The following is an 18414-nucleotide window of genomic DNA, read 5'->3' as shown; positions in this document are numbered from 1 at the left end:
CCACACCTGAGCCAGACCAGCCTCGAAAGTGGCTGGGGCAGGTTCTCTGGTTACAAACCCCCCCAAGATGATGACTGTGCCCAGGCCAGGGGTGGCTAAAATGCTGGCGGGGTGGCACTGGGTAAGCAGATCCTGCACCTTTAAAACTCGAAAACAAAACGGTCTGAAAACAACCACCTCAATTTGTAAGTCCACGTGTACTTAAATGAAAATGGAAAAACAGTATATATATATATATATATATATATATATATATATATATATATATATATATATAATAGGTAGACATTTTATATATATATAAATTCAAAAAAGTTTAGTCAGTTAATTTATGATAAATAACAAAAGAAAAATAAGCATGCTTGTTAGTTCTGTCTCTAATTATTTGTAGTGCTGGAGATAAATTCGACTTTATTGGTAATTATGATGGTAAATTCAGTCTTGATAAGAACATTTCAAAATTACCATTTCCTGAAAACTACCCACTTTTTTTAATGAGTTTTCAACAAAATGCTGATGGATTTATTTTGACTATTTCTTTTTGGACAAAAGAAATATATATATATATTTTAGGATTTTCATTTGTAACAGCAATCTTATTCTCTAATGTTAATTCTTCCACCAACGAGCAAACCCCTGCTCCAGCCACATGAGTCTTGGTTTCCTCCCCACTGAAGGCTCCCACTGAATCGTCTTGTATTGCCCACAAATAATCATACCGGATGGCCAAGGATTCTCTAGTGTTGGCCTAATGTTGAGACCTAAAGCATTCTGTGAACACGGTCTGGGCTATCTGGAGATGCTATCACTAAACCAAAGTCCTGGCTGAGAACTACTTAGGAAATAGATTACACTGACCACCGGCTGGAGGGACCACTTGGTCAAGCAGTTTCATGCTAGTTTTCTTCCATATTTTCTTTATCACAGCTCGAAGTTCTTCATTAGCTTGTTCCAAGTTCCCTAAATCCAAAAAGCAAAAGAGGAATGCAATGGACATCATTATTCCAAAGTACATGTATGAAGACGCAAATTGGGTGTCAACATATTTTATATACAGAGATATGAAAAATTGTGGTATATACGTATAATAAGAATTGTAATGCAAAAAAAGTACATGTATAAAGGCAAAAAAAAAAAAAAAAAAAAGCAAAAAAGGGAAGCAAGCCTTGTTTGTTTCCCAACTCCCCTCCCTGTCCTCGCCACTCTGCCCAGTCCCAGCATGGCTGGAAGAACACACTGCCTCTGCAGAGGCTCCCTCCCACAGGCTCTCCCCAGCCAGGGTCAAATGTTCTTCCTACATTAAAGGAGCCTACCCAGGGGGAAGTCCCTCCATGGTGGGGACATTCCTGTTTTACTCTGGAATTCAGGACTTCTGGACTCTGATCCCCCACAGCCCAGACCTACTCCCCTCCCACTGCTTCCAGCCCAGAGGCCTTTCCCTCTTCACTGGTTGCCCTCAGTCCACTTCCATCCAAGGCGAGGGCCCAGCTGGGAAGTCACTGAGCCTAAACTTTCAGTTCCTACTGCACATACCCAGAGATGCCATATAATCTTGACCTGTTCCTATATATGTTCCTATATATGGATCATCTTCCCACCTAATGTGCTGGCATGCAAGACCATCCTGCCTCCTGGAACCCTTAGAGGGGCTGGCCTGTGGCTAAGTAGACAAGCCAGCCACAGGAGGCACATCTTAGACTAGAAGATAGAGCCCTGGGGTTGTACACAACACCTGTCCCCTCACTTGGCACATGCTCCTTGCTGCTTCCTTTCCCCTCTCCTCCATCCAGTGCCTCCCTCAAGGTCTCCACTTCCTCCCTTCCTCTCGCTCACTGCTGAGCAGGCTGCCATCTGCCTTCCAGTCCACTCCTGATGTGGCTACTGTGCCACCCTCCAGAGTCTGTTTTGCCAGATCTGAACAGAGCTCAGTGTGGGAGCGCTGAGGGTCCAGCTAGGAAGATGCTGGTCCTACTAGTATTCCCCAAGCGTTGACTGTGTGCTATGGGTACAGAGGGGCTTCCGCAGACAGTGCCTCAGTCCCCTTGAGGACTGTCCCTGGAATAGGTGCATTTAGTTCCTTTTTAGAGAGAAAGAAGCTATAGCTCAGAATTGCAGATTTCCTCACTGCAGACCACATAATATTAAGGGACAGTTGGAGTGAGCCCACTTGAGATGGCTGTCTCTGTCCCTGTATTTGCCTACTTTTCCTGCTATGGTAGTAAGCAGAATAAATTTACTCAAAACACTCTGGGACAAAGTGAAACCGATAGGAAGGACAGGGAGGACTGAGGGAGGGCAGGGTGGCCTCCTGCTCATAGGCACTCCCACTCTTCTTCCTGCTCCTTCCTGGGGCTCCCTTTACCTAGAAAAAGCCCAGTTGAGAAAGTCAAAATCAGAGGCGGCCACTCCTTCCTCTTCTGCCACCTGTCCTGCTTCCAGGGAATGCTCACCTTCAGTCTTGATCTTGAGAGCCGTTCGGACCAAAGCAAACAGGGTTGCGTTAAACATGACTGTCCCATCACTGTTGAGAGGCATGTTCATGGCCACTAATCTCTGTAAGTGGAAAGAAAAGTTCCTCAGGAGAAAGCCAATACTGGGTGACAATCGCGTCCCTTTGGGGTATTTATTCTGTTCATCCCTCATTCCTTCTCTTGTTAGCCCTCAAGTTCAACTCAGCAGGTATTTGGGAGCACCTTTATGATGGTTAATTCTGTGTGCCAACAGCCTTCTGCCCTCAGACCGAACATTACACTGTCAGCTCCCTTGTTTTCAGGCCTCTGAACTCAGGCAGAACTATACCACTAGCTCTCCTGGGTCTCCAGCTTGCTGATGAGGCTGTGGGATTCTCAGCTTCCAAATTATATGACTCTGGTGTACATACACAGGTACGTATCATCACACAAACACATGTATATGTATATATACATCTATATTGATCCCATGGGTTCTAATTGTCCAGAGAATCTTGGGATTCTGTGTCCCCAGCACCTCACACAGAGCCTGGCTGAGTGTCACTGAGTGTTTAGGGACTGAAATCGTGAGCCCCACAAGAGAAGCTGTCAGACACACAAACAGGATGCTCACCTTGCATGCTACTCTGTGTGGACATAATTTCCCAAACCCCAGAGGAGGTTGGATACGCCGGAGAAGAGTGACCACGTCAAGGTGTTTTATCCTTCCCCTGAAAGCAAAGGACAGTGGAAGCTGACCTGAGATTTCAGCCCACTCCACCTTCCACAAAAGTTGACATTCCAAAATAGCCCATCCAAGCCAGACAGACTCTTTTCCAACCTACTTTGCCTCAGGGTCATATTCTGACCATATTCGTTTGAATTCATCTAAATGGTGAGGCCCCAGAATAGACCAGTCCCGTGTCAGATAGTCAAAATTGTCCATGATGACAGCCACAAACAGATTGATGATCTGAAAAAGGAAATCAGAGGGGGGAACTTCAGCTGTAGTGGGATGCACTGTTAGACTCTGCTACATGCCTCCTAATTACATGGACATGAGATATTTGAACCCACATCTCCAAGTACCCAAAAGGGGCTATAAACCCTTTCCCTTGGGGTGATGTTTAAAAGGGAAGGCTTTTAGCTTTCCTGGATGGCTTGGAATCATCCCAGGAGGGGTGGGTGGATGCATTAGCTGGTGTTCTGAAGCTCACTGCAAGCTCATAATTTCATTGCCACCAGATAACTCAATACTCTGAAGTCACTTAAAGCCATGTGCAGAAGCTTTGAAATTTTAGAAAGGAACCAGAAGCCCCAAGAAGCTGGGATGGTTGGTAACTGTCCCCAGCCTATTAGTGAGCACCCAATCCCTGCTCACAACCATGGTGGCAGTGGCATGAGCCTGAGTAAATGAGATCTTCCCTGCCAAAGGAGCCCAGGCACGTCAATTTTCCTGCAGAGTTTGACAGGGCAATGTCACTAGTCTGAACCCCAAATGCTACACAGGCACTGTAAATGGAGGAGAGCTGTGGTGACTACTTACCAGAAACGCACAGAGCATGTAAAAGCTGATGAAATAGACAATGGCAAAGTTGCTCCCACACGTGTATTCCTCTCCAGGGTTGTAATCGGACTCGGGGTCACAGAGCTTCCCCGGGAGGCAGGCCAACATGATCTCCTGCCAGGCCTCCCCGGTTGCACACCTTTTTAGATGGAGAAAGGGCTTTAGTAGGTGAAGGAGAGATTTAAGGCTTAGACTGTTGAGGCGGGGATTCCTAATTAGAACAAACTTTAAGTAAAAGTTTGAATTACTGAGAATCTGAAATTTCTACTTACTTTCAAATGCACCTTCCCACACAGAGGTCCTGATATTGGCCTCTTGGATTATAACAATCATTGATATAAGCATACCAATTTTTCTTTTTATAAATGAATATCTGTTTTTCTGTGTCTTCTCTACTTTAAACATCTACTTTAAACATTCATATTGTAGTTTTTAAAAGATTGTTCCTGATTAATTTTGTTTCAAAGAAAGAACCACCCAGTTTGCAAATGACTTGCTGGAGACACGAGAAATTGCTTCTACAATTTCTAGAAAGTTCTTGCTGTAAGATAGTTGGTTTCCAAAGTTAACTGGGGCCAAAAACAATTCCATAAAATTTGAAACTTTACATCTTAGTATGTTCCCTATTGGCTGTGCAAAAGGCCCCTGTGTTTCTGCTCGTTTCTGTCATCCCTGTTGTGTTTTGGTAAACGCTTTCATGCATAAACAGGTATTCCACAATTTTCTTGGTGGTGTCAGTAAACTTCCAACTCCCAGCCACAACCTATATGGCCCCAGCAGTTTTAATAATACGACAAAATCCTTCTGTGGTTGAAATGCTAGTTCTCTCGAGAATATAAAGCAAAGGCAAAAAGCCATCGTGATTACTGGGAAAGGTACACTGCTCTGATATGACACATGTCCTGTGTCACTCTGAGCCCAGAGAAAGACAGAGACTGGCACTACCTGCCCAGGAACACCACCCACAGACTCTGTCACCTGAAGAGCAGCAGCACCGCCTGGGGAAACGTCTGGAAGTTGTTGTTCCTATTGATCTGGTTATTATCTCTCATGGCAACTTTCCCGAACATCTAGGTGGAGACGTTATTAGGAAAAAAAATAGAGTTTGTCATTGCTACAGTTTGAGTCTTTAATGTCCCCTAAAGGTTGTGTTTCGAAGGCTTGGTCTCCAGGGTGACACTGGTGGGAAGTGGTGGAATCTTTAAGGGGTGGAGCCTAGCAGGAGGCCGGTAGATCCCTGGGAGTGTGCTCTCCGAGGGGACTCCACGGCCCTGGCCCCTCATCTGTTACTTCCTGGCCATGCTGTTATAGGCTTTTTCTCCAACACTCACTGCCACCATGATGTGCTGCCTCTCCACAGGCTCAAAACAATGGGGCCAAATGGATCATGTTCTAGAATCTACAAGACTATGAGCCGAAATAAACCTTCTCTAAGTTTCAGATATTTCATTATAGTGACAGAAAGCTGACTAACAGTCACATAAAAAAAAAAAAAACAACACTTATGAATTTAGGATGAAGACAGATTTGACCAACTGGGGCTTTCTCAGGATTTGGCACTTTGTTAATTCATCAAAGATCTTCTGGGCACACCCAGGTGCCAGGCACTAGCTTAAACACTGAGCACATGGTGCTCCAGACAAGCAGTCTCATGTTTAAGGAGTCCCTGCTCCAGGGAGAGACTACAAAGATAACCAGGCAATGACAACCTCACATGGTGAGTGTGGGACGGTCCAGACCCATAGGGAAGTGGGGAACAGGCTCATCTACCCAAATCCAGGGACTTGGGGTCAGGAAAGATCATGAGGGGTGGGGGTGACATTTATGCTTATAAATGAAGAATATGTAGAAGTCTGTCTAATTATTTCACAGAAGTCTGTGAAAGAAGCTGAAGAGTGCTCTAGGCACAGGGACCAGCACCTGCAAAGGGGCAAAGGTGACACAGCACAGGTGTCCTGGGGAATGAAAAGAAGAATGGCAAGTAGATAAATGAAATATCAGGCTGGGCACAAAGGGGGTGCCAGTGGGCAGGAGCCTGCAACCCTCCAGAAGGAGAGTGAGCTGCACCTCCAGGGCAGGGGCCAGTGAGCAAACAGCTTTTCTCCTGAGGCTTAGGAAGAGACTGATGACTGGACAAAGCCTGCTAGGAGAACCTGGGGTGGGGTATGTGATGTAGTTTACAGGCTCTGAGGTACCTCTTTGTCTGTTACACAAGACCCTCCCTGGTGCATGGCATCCATCACACATGGCTCAATTACAAGGGCTCGAGTAGGACCACTCCTTTCCCAACTCCTGGTAAGATTCCTAGAGACCTGCAAATACTTCTGTGTCTCCAGGAAATAAATAAATAAATGCCACTATTTCTCTTTCCCTAGAATCACCTCAATTTCTCTTACTCACACTCCTCCCTTATCAGAAAGACAGCATCTGTAAGGGGAGAATCAAGGAGGCCACATAGACATCTAGAGCCACATACCACTCTCCGTTTACCTCCACCACAGCTGCACACTTGATGTTAGGACCTGGCAGTTAATAAGGCCCAATCCCTTTCTCAAGCCCAGGAGGAATGGGAAGCATGCTGCAGCTCAGTCCCTAGACCATGGTCACAGAAGAGTCTGGTACTATGACTCTCTGGAAAGCTGAGGTACCACAATGGTCCCAGTTCAGTCCCAACCAAAGAATCTGGAATAATTTTGTTTCAAATAAGAATCCCATTTATGATAAGGAATAGCATTTCAGAATATCATCAGACTTTCTGCATTACCAAGTCTCCTCTGAGTTACACAAGTACAGAAAACATGACTTCCACGTTGACAATTATGGCTTCCTTCTTCTGTGGTCTCCTATCACCCACCACCACTGAAACGAGCCATGAATTTTCTCAACCAGCTAATTCTTCCAAGACACTGGGTGGGGGTGGGGATGCCACAACACACAGATTTACTTGTCACTTCTTCACCTCTCCACAATCTTTCATGTCTGATTTCCTCTGGCACAGCCTTCATCCTCAGGAGCTCCTGCCTGAGGGACCACATCTTTCTCATCTACCTATCTCTTTTGAAGCCAATGCATTTGTCTCTCGACTTTTCCTGGCCATGCTACATTATACCACAGGTTTGGGGCTATCCTGAAAAAAGGGTTCCCAGGAAGCACCTGGCACTCACCTGCATGCCAATGACGGCGTAGATGAAGAACAGCATGGCGATGAGGAGGGCAACATATGGGAGCGCCTGTAAGAGAGGAACCGTGTGACTCAGTATTGGGCCCCTGTGCCTGTTCAGCACGACAAGAAGACCTACACAGTGGCCACACACTTCTTTTCTTTTCCACATGGTATAGTGAAGGAACACAGAATGAGGAAGAAATATTAATCCCAGCCCAGCACAACTACTTCAGTCCCAAGTACCCAACCCCCTACACGCCTGGTGTTACCACTCTCCATTGTCAACACCGTATGCTAACCCTAAAAATTTTCAACACAGGCACACCAGTCTCTTGAGCTTTAAATCCATTATGGGAATCATCTGTGAAGTTACTAAAGATCAAGTCATTCTGAAGCCTGAACTTTCTCTTGTGGGCAGTCTGCACAGGGCAAAGATCAGGTTGTAAAGAAACATCATTATGCAAGGTGATTTTCCACCTTGCTTCTGCTGAAGCATTTCCTTAGGGTGAAGTCTTAAAAATAGAATTAGAGGGGAAGAACCAATTTCTGATGGTAGCTACAGGATGCAAAATACTTTTCATAAAATGTACACCTCTGAAGGAACTACAGTCAGGGTGGGAAGAAAAGAAGATAGCTGGGTGATCGCCAAGCCTAGGCTCTCTTCAGGAACACCCAACACAAGTGTGTGTGTCTGATCAGACCACTGTCCTTTAAACCAATGTTCTTCCGTTGCTTTGCTCCCTCACCACATGTGATGGGCTTAATTCCAAGTATAAACACTGAAAGCATCCTCTTTCTCTCCCATCTGAGAGAGCTCATCGATAAGTCAGGAATTAGTAGACTAACAGGCCAGCTTCAGACCTGCACCAGCTGTGGACCCCAACTGCCAGCCTACCCTGGCTTGCTTGATAGAGTCCCATGGAGTTAGTTGTGGGCTTTTCTCACCACACCAATATGTATTTATCTTCTAGATTACCAGTTAACCATTTTGTTGGCACAGTCTCTCAGTGTGAATCAGTAATCTGTGATTATCTACCAAATCTCAAAAAAGTTTACTAATTTCTTTAAAAAGTAAGAGTGACATTATTGCCTGAGCTCATTCTATTCTATAGCAGTTAGTCCACACAGGAGTAAGTACAGCTGGGGAGGGTTTCAAGCCTTCCCTGGACAGAAGCTGGCTGCCTGGGTCCCCCTCTGCCCTGCCTCAGTGCCAAGAGCCGCACTTCTTAGTCCTCCAACCTCATTCTTTTCCGCAGGACCTGTGACATACTTTCTCTGAGTTTTTGCACCTTTCCTTTTCCCCAGGGGCCATCTCTTTTTCCCTTAACCGGTTAAGATCCTACAGTCAAAGCTTACTGGGTTGTTAAAACAGCTTATTGGGTTTACAGCTTACTGGGTTGTTAAAACTCGTCACCCCAGAGATGGGTGAGAGGCAAACTTCAGCTTTTTGATGTATCTTTGGAAAGCTTCATTTGTTCACATGAACTTATTTATGAGTTTTGGATGAAATAGTTGACTAATAAAATGAAGAAGCAAGGTTCAATTTATAATGTTTCTATAAATCCAAAATTTCCCTACAATGGGTGCACCTTTTTACCAGGAATATATTTATTTTCCTCTCCCCAACTGAATCAATCCAGAAGACTGGAATATCTGGGGTAGGATACTGGAAGATACAGGAGAAACCAGTTATGCTCAGGAATAGACTAGAAATGGGTTGCGCCAGCCTGGGGAATCATAGGTAATCAAAGAGACCTGCCTTAGGCCTAAATGCCCTGAACTGGGATCACAGTAGGCACTGGATAACCAGAGACCTAACAGTGGCCTGGCCAGCTGGCATTATTTCTAGTTGTATCTAGACTGGCTGACAGACAGGATCTTTGCAGCTACAGGAGGAGAAAGCATCTTTGAGTGAGGCTGTTGGCCTCCAGGGAGTCTGCAGGACCCACTCCTCTCTCTGACTACCACCACCACTGGGTATCCTGGGGATACTGAGGAGCCCAGAGACTCAAATCTCTTTCCATCCTGGGAATGTTCCTGATCTCTGAGATACAGGGCCTTCCTGCTTTCTGTTCTGCTTCCTTTAAGGCAAGTGACCCGAGCAGTGCTGGGCTGGATCTCTCCAGCATTCCACCTAGGTCCACACAGTGTCAACGCGGGAAGAGAGTGTCTGGGGCCCCCAGGACAAGGGATAACCACTGACCTACACATGAACTTCCCAAAGAAACAGAAAGCCTGGGCTTGCTCTTACCTGAAAGGACTTAATAAAAGTCCACAACAATGTCCGGATGCCTTCCCCTCTGCTGAGGAGCTTCACCAATCGCATCACTCGGAAAAGACGGAAAAAGGTGATGGAGATTCTATTGCTCTCTTCAGAGTTCTGAAGGGTTATCATGGAGAGGTCAAACCCAATGGAAAGTAGAACATGCAACACTTTCAGAAAAACAGCAACAGATGCAAAGGTGACAGAGGTAAGAACTGAAGATGTGTTTCTAGGGCCTTTTCACCTTAAAAAGCATGATATGAAAGGAAAAGTTACATGCTAACAACACAGGGTTTGAAAAAACTATCCACACAGCACATGCATGTCCACGTGTTCTACTGTGTTAGAGGAGAACGCTGGGCTGGCCAAGAGTGCTGGACACTGATGATGAATGCAAACCACTGCAGACACTGTTCTGGAAGGACAATCATGGAGAATACAGAAAAAACCAGTGGAAAACTCGACATGGTCAAATAAACTCAAGGAAAAGGCCCAGCCCCTGGGAACTAGTCACTGATCTTACCCCAGGTGTAGCAGTTGGGACAGGGACATTTTCACTTTCAGTTGGCTTTAAGAAATCAAACATTAAAAAATGGATTAATCAGGTGGGAAGGAAGAAGGGATTCAGAACATTCCCCCCTTTTAAAAATGTATGGTTACTGTCTTTGGACAACACACCTGCTCCCTCCCTGAGAAAATGCCAGTGACTCTAACTGGATGGGCAGCCATCGGCAGGGTGCAAACTACTGTTTTCTAATTTATATCCAGGGACATGAGGTCCAGCTGACAGACATCAGTAAAAGATAATGCTGCCAGACCTCAGCTGTTCCTAAAGTCAGAAGCACAGAGGGTGCCTCCGCTTCTCTTAGCTCAGAGAAGCCCACTGTTCCACAGCCACCTTTAACTTTAAGCAACAGGACAACTCTAGCTGCAGGGCAAACAGCGGCCCTGCCTGGGGTCCACATGCCTTCCCACAGGACCAAATGCCTCCCACCACGCCTCTGACAGGGCTGCTTAGGAGCAGGACCAGACTGGCCAGAACAAGACCAGACTGGTTCCAGAGGTTTGCACTGCCTGACTTATAGCTTACTCTGCTCAGATGCAAGGAAGCCCAGGCCTGCAGGACCCTGTGGAGGACCAGCTTGCCCTGAGCTCAGCCATTCCACCTCATCCCAGGGCTGGCTGGGCTCCTGTCACCAGGCCCCAGGATGCAGACTCTTACAGCTGATCCTCACCTGGTTTCCTCACCCCAAGGGAAGGCAGGGGCCTTGCCTCACTCCACTCAGTGCCCAGCAAGGCACCTATCAATTGTTAAGTGTTGAAAAGAATGTAAGACATTGGCAGAGGCAGACTCTCGCCTATCCCCGGAGGCATCTTTAAACAGTAACTCTAAACTGAAGCAGAACTGGGATGTGACAGCCTCTTTTCCCTGCAGCGCTGCCACCTCCACTGCAGCAGCAGGTCTACCCAGGAGTTGACAGAAAGGAAAGAGGTTCGTCTGGTTGGGGCTTCAAAAAAGGCTTTCTGTCCAGCATGCCTATAAACCTAAGGGATGTGTGCATGCCGCTCAGATGGCTTCATTCCCTGGGAACAAAGGGAAGGAAAGGCTTGGTTCTGAAGCCTCGCTCTCATCAAGGGCTGCCTCCCAAGACCAAACAGAAAGTTCTGTAAAACTCATGGAGAACAAGGGGTCTGAACCCAAGAACAGGTCTGATAGTCAGAAAGGGTCACTGCTCCACCTTGGGATGCTTAAGATGGGAAGTTGGTAATGGCTTGTCAAAATCCAGGGTCAATATTTTTATTTTCCTCTATTATTTACAAACATCCTTACAGTGACAGCTCATGTTTTCAAACTTAAGACTTAAAAAAAACCAAAAAAACCCTGTTTTCCAAAGTTCTCATCGTCTCCCACATCATTCCCTGAGGGGGACGTCACTCTTGCCCACACAGCAGGAGTGTGTACGTGAGTGTGTGAGCATGCATACACACCTCTGCTCGCCTCTGCTCAGGGGACCAGTGTGCAGAAGACAGAATGCTACAGTGACATTACTGAAATACCCACAATGTGTTGGACCCATAGACCATAAGGAGAGGTGTTGGTTGAGAAGACACTTCTGGCCCCCGTCTTCTGCTTGCCGCTATCCTGCTTTGGGTAGGTGAAAGCTGGCAGCCAAAGTGACTTTCAAGGTGTATATTTTTTAACTGACATCTTTGAATTGTGACAAGTCATGGACTGTGAAGTCCAAACTCTCATTTTAAAACACCAAGAGGAGGAGGAGATATTGTTTGTTGAGGTCTGAGACAGCACAACATGCGAGAGAGGAAGGGCTGGACAAACAGCACACCAGGCTGCATGCACCCCCAGTGTGGCCTGTGACATCACCCCCTCCCACCACAGGCCAGTGGCAGACAGAACTGCTTCAAGGCGGGGGATAGATGGCGGCACTGGGAGGACAGTTCAAGTTGCCAAAATATCTTCCCAACTGGAATGCCACTGAGAAAAGCTTTCCCCAAACAACAAATGTCAGCCCAATGGAAAGGGCAGGCCAGCTCTCATCCTGGGCTGCACACCAACTACCTGGGACCTTTCACAAAGGTCCCACCCAAAGACTTTATTATTATTATTATTATTATTATTGATCAGGGGGTCTACCTGCACTATGGAGATTTTAACAAGTACATCAGTGATTCTAATGTGCCCCCAGAGCTGAGAATTTCAGTACTGCTTAGCCCAGAGTAAGGGCTGGGCCAAGCATTTATGTCACAGCCCACATCAGCAGAGTGGTCATAGAGTGGGGCCACTAGAAAAGCCCAAACAGGCTGTTACAGCTGGGCAGAGGCTTCTTTTGGAGTTGATGGTGGCTTAGTACTTGGATGCAGATATTAGAAATTCTTTTCCACCTTCCTTGTGGAAGGGTTGGAGGAAGCCTGGGAATTATAGCAGCTGATGGAGATGGGACACAAGTAAGCTGACACTATGCTTTACTCCTAGGACTGTCCATGGGTCATGAGATAGAAGGCCATTTTTGAAAAGCTACCTAGGGAACAGGTCCTCCTGCAGATGGGGTGGTCAGTTTTTAATAGCAGGGATTTCACCATCATCTCAGGGCTGGGACGAGACTACCTCAGGAGCTGAGAGGTTATGTTCTTTACCTGGTTCCTGGGACAGGGACAGTATATGGAGTTGGGGAGCTGAGCAGCCTAACTTGTGGGGTCAAGACAAGAAGCTGAGTGAAGTTATAGTGACCTGGTCCAAACTGAGCACCTGACAAGCCAGGGACAATCCTTGGGTCCTGAGAGCGAGCTCCTGCTCTTTTTACAGACCCTTTGATAAGCAAAGGCAGCTATGATTTCTAAATAAGCTGTTGCCTCCCATGCAGTAACAATGGAGAAAGACAGAATGTCGGTGACAACAATCTATGGGTCAGAAAAATGGACTGCTGGGTCATTTTACCATTCAAGAAACAAGCAAGCATCCAGGAGGGAGCAGAAGTGAGCCTACCAGTTGTCGTCCAATATTTTAGCAGCTTGGTGATGTTATGATCAAATGTGAAGGAGACAAGATTATGAAAGCTGTCAAACCATGAAAAGCAGGGTGGGTGTGTGTGTGTGGAGGGGACAGAACAGACAGCACTGGGTGAGCATGCATGCAGGACAATGCAAAGGGCCATCCAAAAAAAAAAATTTTTTTTTTTAACAAGAAATAGAACTAAGCTTGTTTTCTCATTTCCAGGCCAGAAAATCGATTCTTGGATTGGCAAGTCTCAGAGCCATGTGTGACTGACCAAGAAGGCCCAAGCTCAGGCTCTGGCCAGAGACAGCAATGCATGTATGGGAGGGAAACAGTTTAGATGACCGTGACTGATCCTTAGCATGTCCTGTGAAACTCAGTGAAAACCAAAGGTGGGAAGTCAAAAACAAGAACACAGTCTCTAGAAGTGCTTTAGCTTTAATCACTTCACCGTATATATGTTTATATATACTTGCCGCTACAATTTTCTAAAAATAAAACCAACATGAAAATCAATTAGGAAACAGAAAAGAAAGATCAACTGAGTTTGGGGGAGAGAGTACAGCAGATTAAGCATTGCAAAAAATGATGACATATGGAAGCTAAAACCAGCCAACACAGACCAAGAGTGCTCATGCTCAGGTGACCCAGGAGCTCAGGGGACAAGGCCACCAAGGTGTGACATGTATTGCTCCCCCGAAGAATGCCATAGGCATGTGGGTAGGGAGCCTGTGGGAATCAACAGTTCTGTTCTCATGTATTTATACCATCAGAGGTTAAGAATATCTAGTCTTTTTATCTTTGGATCTTTCCAGAGCCTAGCCCAGGGCCTACAAATGGTAGACGCTCAAGAAATGTGTGTTGAAAGATTAAATAAATGAGGTGGCCTTAAGCACTCCCTCTGTGCCAAAGCTCAGTGGAGAAACACTGAGATCTCCAGATGGTACTATACCAGCCCAGGGCAAGAAACTAATGTGGCATGGCTGAGCAGTGTTTGGTCTCAGGGTACAGCTGAGCAGGGAAAAGGTCACTGATTGAAAGCAAAGTCTAGGGACATTCCTGGCATTAGTGATTTTAAAAAGCTCACTAATGCCAGGAATGAAGACGTCCCGCAGAAGCCTGTCTTGTACAGATACTCAATTGTCAATTGCTACCTAGAAATCTGAGTGGTCATCTGGCTCTTTCCTGATGCACAGTGAAGCAGGACAACACTGAGACACTGATGGGCGAGGCTGAGCCAGGGAAGGGGGAGACAGGTATGGTGGGAGGAGCTGGCCCCCAGCACATGTGAAGCAGCCAGGAAGCCAGGCGCTGCCCTGGACGCACGGTGCCACTTTGCCAGCTAGTAGGTGGGGCAGCATAAGGAAGCGGGGTGCCCATTTGGTGAACAACCTTGGCTACATCCTGGTACCCAGAAACTAAGCATTTACACCGTCCAGTGCTGCAGCACTTTAGGCCCCACGTGCTTTGAGGAGGTTGGGATGAGAGCTCTTGAATTTTTTCACTTTCATCATAGGCCGTCTCCGTCCCACTACATTAGGGTCTGTTTTGGAATTCTTATATATGTGGCAGGCACTTTATACTTGAGATGATTAAGCAGGCAGATGTCTAGCTATAAACTTGTGTCCATGGCAGCCCAGTCTATTTTATGAATTTATGAATTCATTTATGAAGTCATTTATGAATCTTATCCCGAATAGCCATTTTATAGCTGCCTTATGGAATATGTCACACAAAGGAGAATTTACATAAGTCTGGACTTAAGGAGGCGGGGAGATGTTTATGCCTAGGCCTAGCTAAATACCATTTCAGAATCCTGTCATGACATGGACATGGGTGTGACGAGGTCTGAATCATACCTTCTTGGACATGGCAACATCTTAAAGTCCATTTCACTTATCACATGGAAAATCTGTACTTACAATAGTACTGTTGTATCTCCCTAACACTTTGTTTTCTTAGCAAGTATGTTTATGAATATTCAGATCATTTTATCTCCATAACAGACCTGTGAGGCAGGGAGGGCCTCACTCAATCCACAGGACCCATGAGGGAACTGAGGTCTGGGTCCAACAAGTCAGGCATGAAGTAGGGCTTGAACTGCCAGGTCTTGTGATTGCCAGACTGGTGGTTATCCCACTAGTCACACTGCAGAATCAGCCTGGCCTCATAAAGGGACAGAGAGGGGTTTCACCATCCTCATTTGATATACAGGCTGTCTGGGCATCAGGATGGACCCAAGAATCCTCAACTCTGAGAGGTCAGCCAGGCAGAACACTGGGAGGGGCAGGGCTGCACTGGCAACATGGAGCAGAAGACAAGACTACACAACAGTCCCTGCCCTTACTCTGCTTGTCCCCTCAAAGGGCACACACACTGGACACCCACTAAGACTTTTTGAGGGACTGGGGCCAGACCAGGTAGCAGGGCCTTTCTGCTTGCCTGGGCCTTCAGTTGGGGCATGGGTCAGACCACGGGAGCTGGATGGGAGTGGTGCGCCCCTTCTCAAGCTGTTTACTTCTGAAGGGGTTCTCAGGATGCTTGTGGAGGAGGCCTGCTTCACCTAGCAAGTCGCTATACACATGCTCCTTCATCAAGATTCAGCAGCATGTGACAAAGGAGTACTGACCTTCTCCCCAATAAGCAGCAGGCCCTCCTTGCCCTGGTCCTACCAGCATCACCCCTTGGGGAGTCAGAGCCTGGCAGGTTCTCCAGTATCACCAGCCAGACTCAGAGTATAGGCAAGGACCACAGCATACTCAGGTGTGGCTGTGGGGTCTCCCTTCTGCGCCTCCACAGAAACACTGTGGGCACGAGGGCATACATTAACTCTGTTCTACAGCTGAAAAAACTGGGGCACAAAGCAGTCAGGTGACCTGCCAAGATCACACAACTAGTGATTGGCGGCATTCACATTACACATACGATCAACTCCTAGCCCTTAAAATGTTAATATAAAGATCTTTAAAAATATCGTTCTCTTTCCAAAACGAAAATTCCAGGCTTACTGTCCCACTTCTTCAGGAGAAGAAGACAGAGGTGGGGAAGGGGAGCCTATAAAGGGCCTTCACATCTTGCAACAAGAATTTGTGCCTGGATTTCCAGAATGGCTGGACATTCATGGGGGTGGGAGGGGGGAGCTTCTAGTCTCTTCTATGTCAGACTTAATGAAAACAATCACATGGTAGGACACAAAGTTTGCTACTTACATTCACTTCAGTTATAGCAATATCAACGACGCTACCAACAACAATTAAGGCATCAAAAGTGTTCCATGCATCAGTGAAATAGTGCTGTTAGGGCAAGCATTCAGAAGCCACAGAGGAGAAGAAGCACAACAGGAAAAAAGAGAAAAGGACAGTGTTATCGAAGGGGAACATCTCAGCGTTATGCTACTCAGCTACTTGAAAAACTGCCCTAAGACAAACATGTCATAGATATATCCCTTTGGGTATCACTTCTGACACAGCAAATAAAAACAATTAGAGACACCCTAGCTTACCTTGCCTACCAGTGCCTGGGGTCAGTGCGGCCAGAAAGTCAGCCCTGCAAAGGTGGTTTGTGTCTGCAAAGGCCTTTTGGGTGAAGGCTCTACTCTACAGGGGTCTTTCCCATAGCTTTCCTTTAGGAAATGCTCAGTTTCAAATCGAGTACAATTGGGATCTGTGACTTGTCCAGGTGATGCCACTGCAGGGCAGGGAGCAGAGTGTGCAGACAGAAGAGAGAGGAGGGTGCAGGCCACACCAGGCGCATACTCACGTCAGCTTCGCTGAGGGCCACGTCTATAATGCTGCCGATTACGATGAGGGAGTCAAACGTGTTCCAGGCGTCACTAAAATACCCCTGGACAGAGCAGGCAGGGGCAGACGTTCATGAGCACGCATGAATGAAACATCACACGGATCATATGAGGACATAATCTGAGTCCCCACAGCACCCATGGCAACCAGGTTGGGTGGTAAAGCCAAAGAAGGGGGGGGGCAACAATACTGTCCACTGGTGGAAAGGGCACAGAGGGGGCTTGTGTACCTCTGCGTGTGAGAGGGGATGTGTGTGAAAGAGGGTGGGTGTACACTCATGCACACACACATGCGCACGCACACACACACACACAGAGCACAGACCCGTGGCCCTGAGCAGACAGAGGGCAACCCTACCCTACCACCCTGTGTGCCGATCTCACACCCTCATCAGCTGACAGAAGGGTAAGGCTCTCCCACTCTTTTGAGGCTCTTTAATCACCCACTTGCTTCTCTTCTCTCACTTACAGAGCACTGTCAACAGTCATCTCATTCCTTTTCCGGGCCCCTTCAAATAAACCAGCAGCCCTCCCCCAACTGTAGTGTTCCAGAAAGTATGACCACGAGGGTGATCAAGAACAGTCCCTGGCTTCAAAGAAATTTTGGTCTAATGGGGATACAACTAGGTCAGGGCTGAGGGAGAGACAGGCAGAGATGTGTGCACAGCCCTGAGGCATGGCTCTGTGGCAGAGAGGTCTTGGTTGTGGGGCGGGAGAATCAGCACAGGGAAGCCAAGGTGGGCTCTGAGGAGAAGACTACCATCAAAGGCCCCACCAGAAGCCTCACGTTGTCAGCAGGCTCCACCCTCTGTCTCAGCTCTTGCTCTCCCACTCTCTCTTCACCTTCCAGGTTAAGAGGACTCCTCTTTGTCCCTCAAAAACAGGAGCAGGTTTTTCCCCACCTCCAGATGCCTCTGCAATCCAAAACTCCTCAACCCAACTTGATCATAAGTTTACTTCTTCCTTCAGGGTCAGATAAATATTAGCCCTTCACAGAAAAATTTCAGCCCCTCCGGACTGCCCATAACTCACCATATTGTCTGTGTGTCTGTCTCTCTCTTTCTCTCTCTTGTTGAACACTGCACATCTACCACAATGAAAGCCTTTCAAGGGTGAGGACTATTCTGTCCCACCTCCACCAGCTCCATCCAGCCCAGTGCCTTGAATCTACTTGATATATGAATGTGTCCCTTTCTCTATTAATCTGCACCTTACTGGTCTTTCCCAGTTATTGTTTTTCCAGGTCCTTATAGCTTGAGCCAGCTCTAAGGTACATACTTAAACACGAGGCTTACCAATCCATGTATATGTGCCATACGTGAAAAAATTTTACATCTTTTTCTGGGACCAGGACAGTAGGTGCTAAACCACTGCCACTGTCTCCTGACACCCCTGGGAAGCCCTCCATAGTAGTGGTGGGGAAGGACTGAACACAGAGCCAGGAGGCTTCTGATTGCCATGGACCAGACTGCAAAGGCCCATGAGTATCTTCTGGAAAAGTCAGAGCACATTTTGGAAACAAAAATTCAGGTCTGAATGATATAAAGAGAGGCCTGGATTCTTATAATGGTACATTTAGTACTGTATTAAGAACAGGAGGTACTTTGAAGTGACAGGTCCCAGGAACTTGTGAGTAAACGCAGGCCTAGCAGAAACCACTG

General features: G+C 46.8%; 1 protein-coding gene across 11 annotated transcripts in view; it reads right to left on the bottom strand.

Moving 5' to 3' along the window:
• Cacna1d (calcium voltage-gated channel subunit alpha1 D) overlaps positions 1-18414 on the bottom strand; it is a 315633-nt gene that overhangs the window by 27343 nt on the left and 269876 nt on the right. For 6 of the 11 annotated variants that reach the window (XM_058582147.1, XM_058582140.1, XM_058582143.1 and 3 more), the window contains 10 exons: positions 16714-16797; positions 9967-10011; positions 9432-9560; positions 7182-7247; positions 4996-5087; positions 3997-4156; positions 3296-3423; positions 3085-3181; positions 2451-2553; positions 859-960 (listed from right to left, as the gene is read on the bottom strand). In XM_058582147.1, the coding sequence (XP_058438130.1) occupies positions 859-960; positions 2451-2553; positions 3085-3181; positions 3296-3423; positions 3997-4156; positions 4996-5087; positions 7182-7247; positions 9432-9560; positions 9967-10011; positions 16714-16797 (1006 nt within the window). Of the gene's footprint in view, positions 1-858; positions 961-2450; positions 2554-3084; positions 3182-3295; positions 3424-3996; positions 4157-4995; positions 5088-7181; positions 7248-9431; positions 9561-9966; positions 10012-16163; positions 16248-16713; positions 16798-18414 lie in introns of all 11 variants that reach the window. The other 5 variants (XM_058582148.1, XM_046452688.2, XM_046452691.2 and 2 more) reach the window with 2 other exon arrangements.

The sequence above is a fragment of the Marmota monax genome, unplaced genomic scaffold (genome assembly GCF_021218885.2).
Source record: "Marmota monax isolate L192 unplaced genomic scaffold, Marmota_monax_Labrador192_F-V1.1 WCK01_AAM20220418_F8-fsc00042, whole genome shotgun sequence".
NCBI classification, from domain to species: Eukaryota; Metazoa; Chordata; class Mammalia; order Rodentia; family Sciuridae; genus Marmota; species Marmota monax.
The sequence above is the reverse complement of the archived record's forward strand: the minus strand, read 5'-3'. Positions and strand labels throughout refer to the sequence as shown.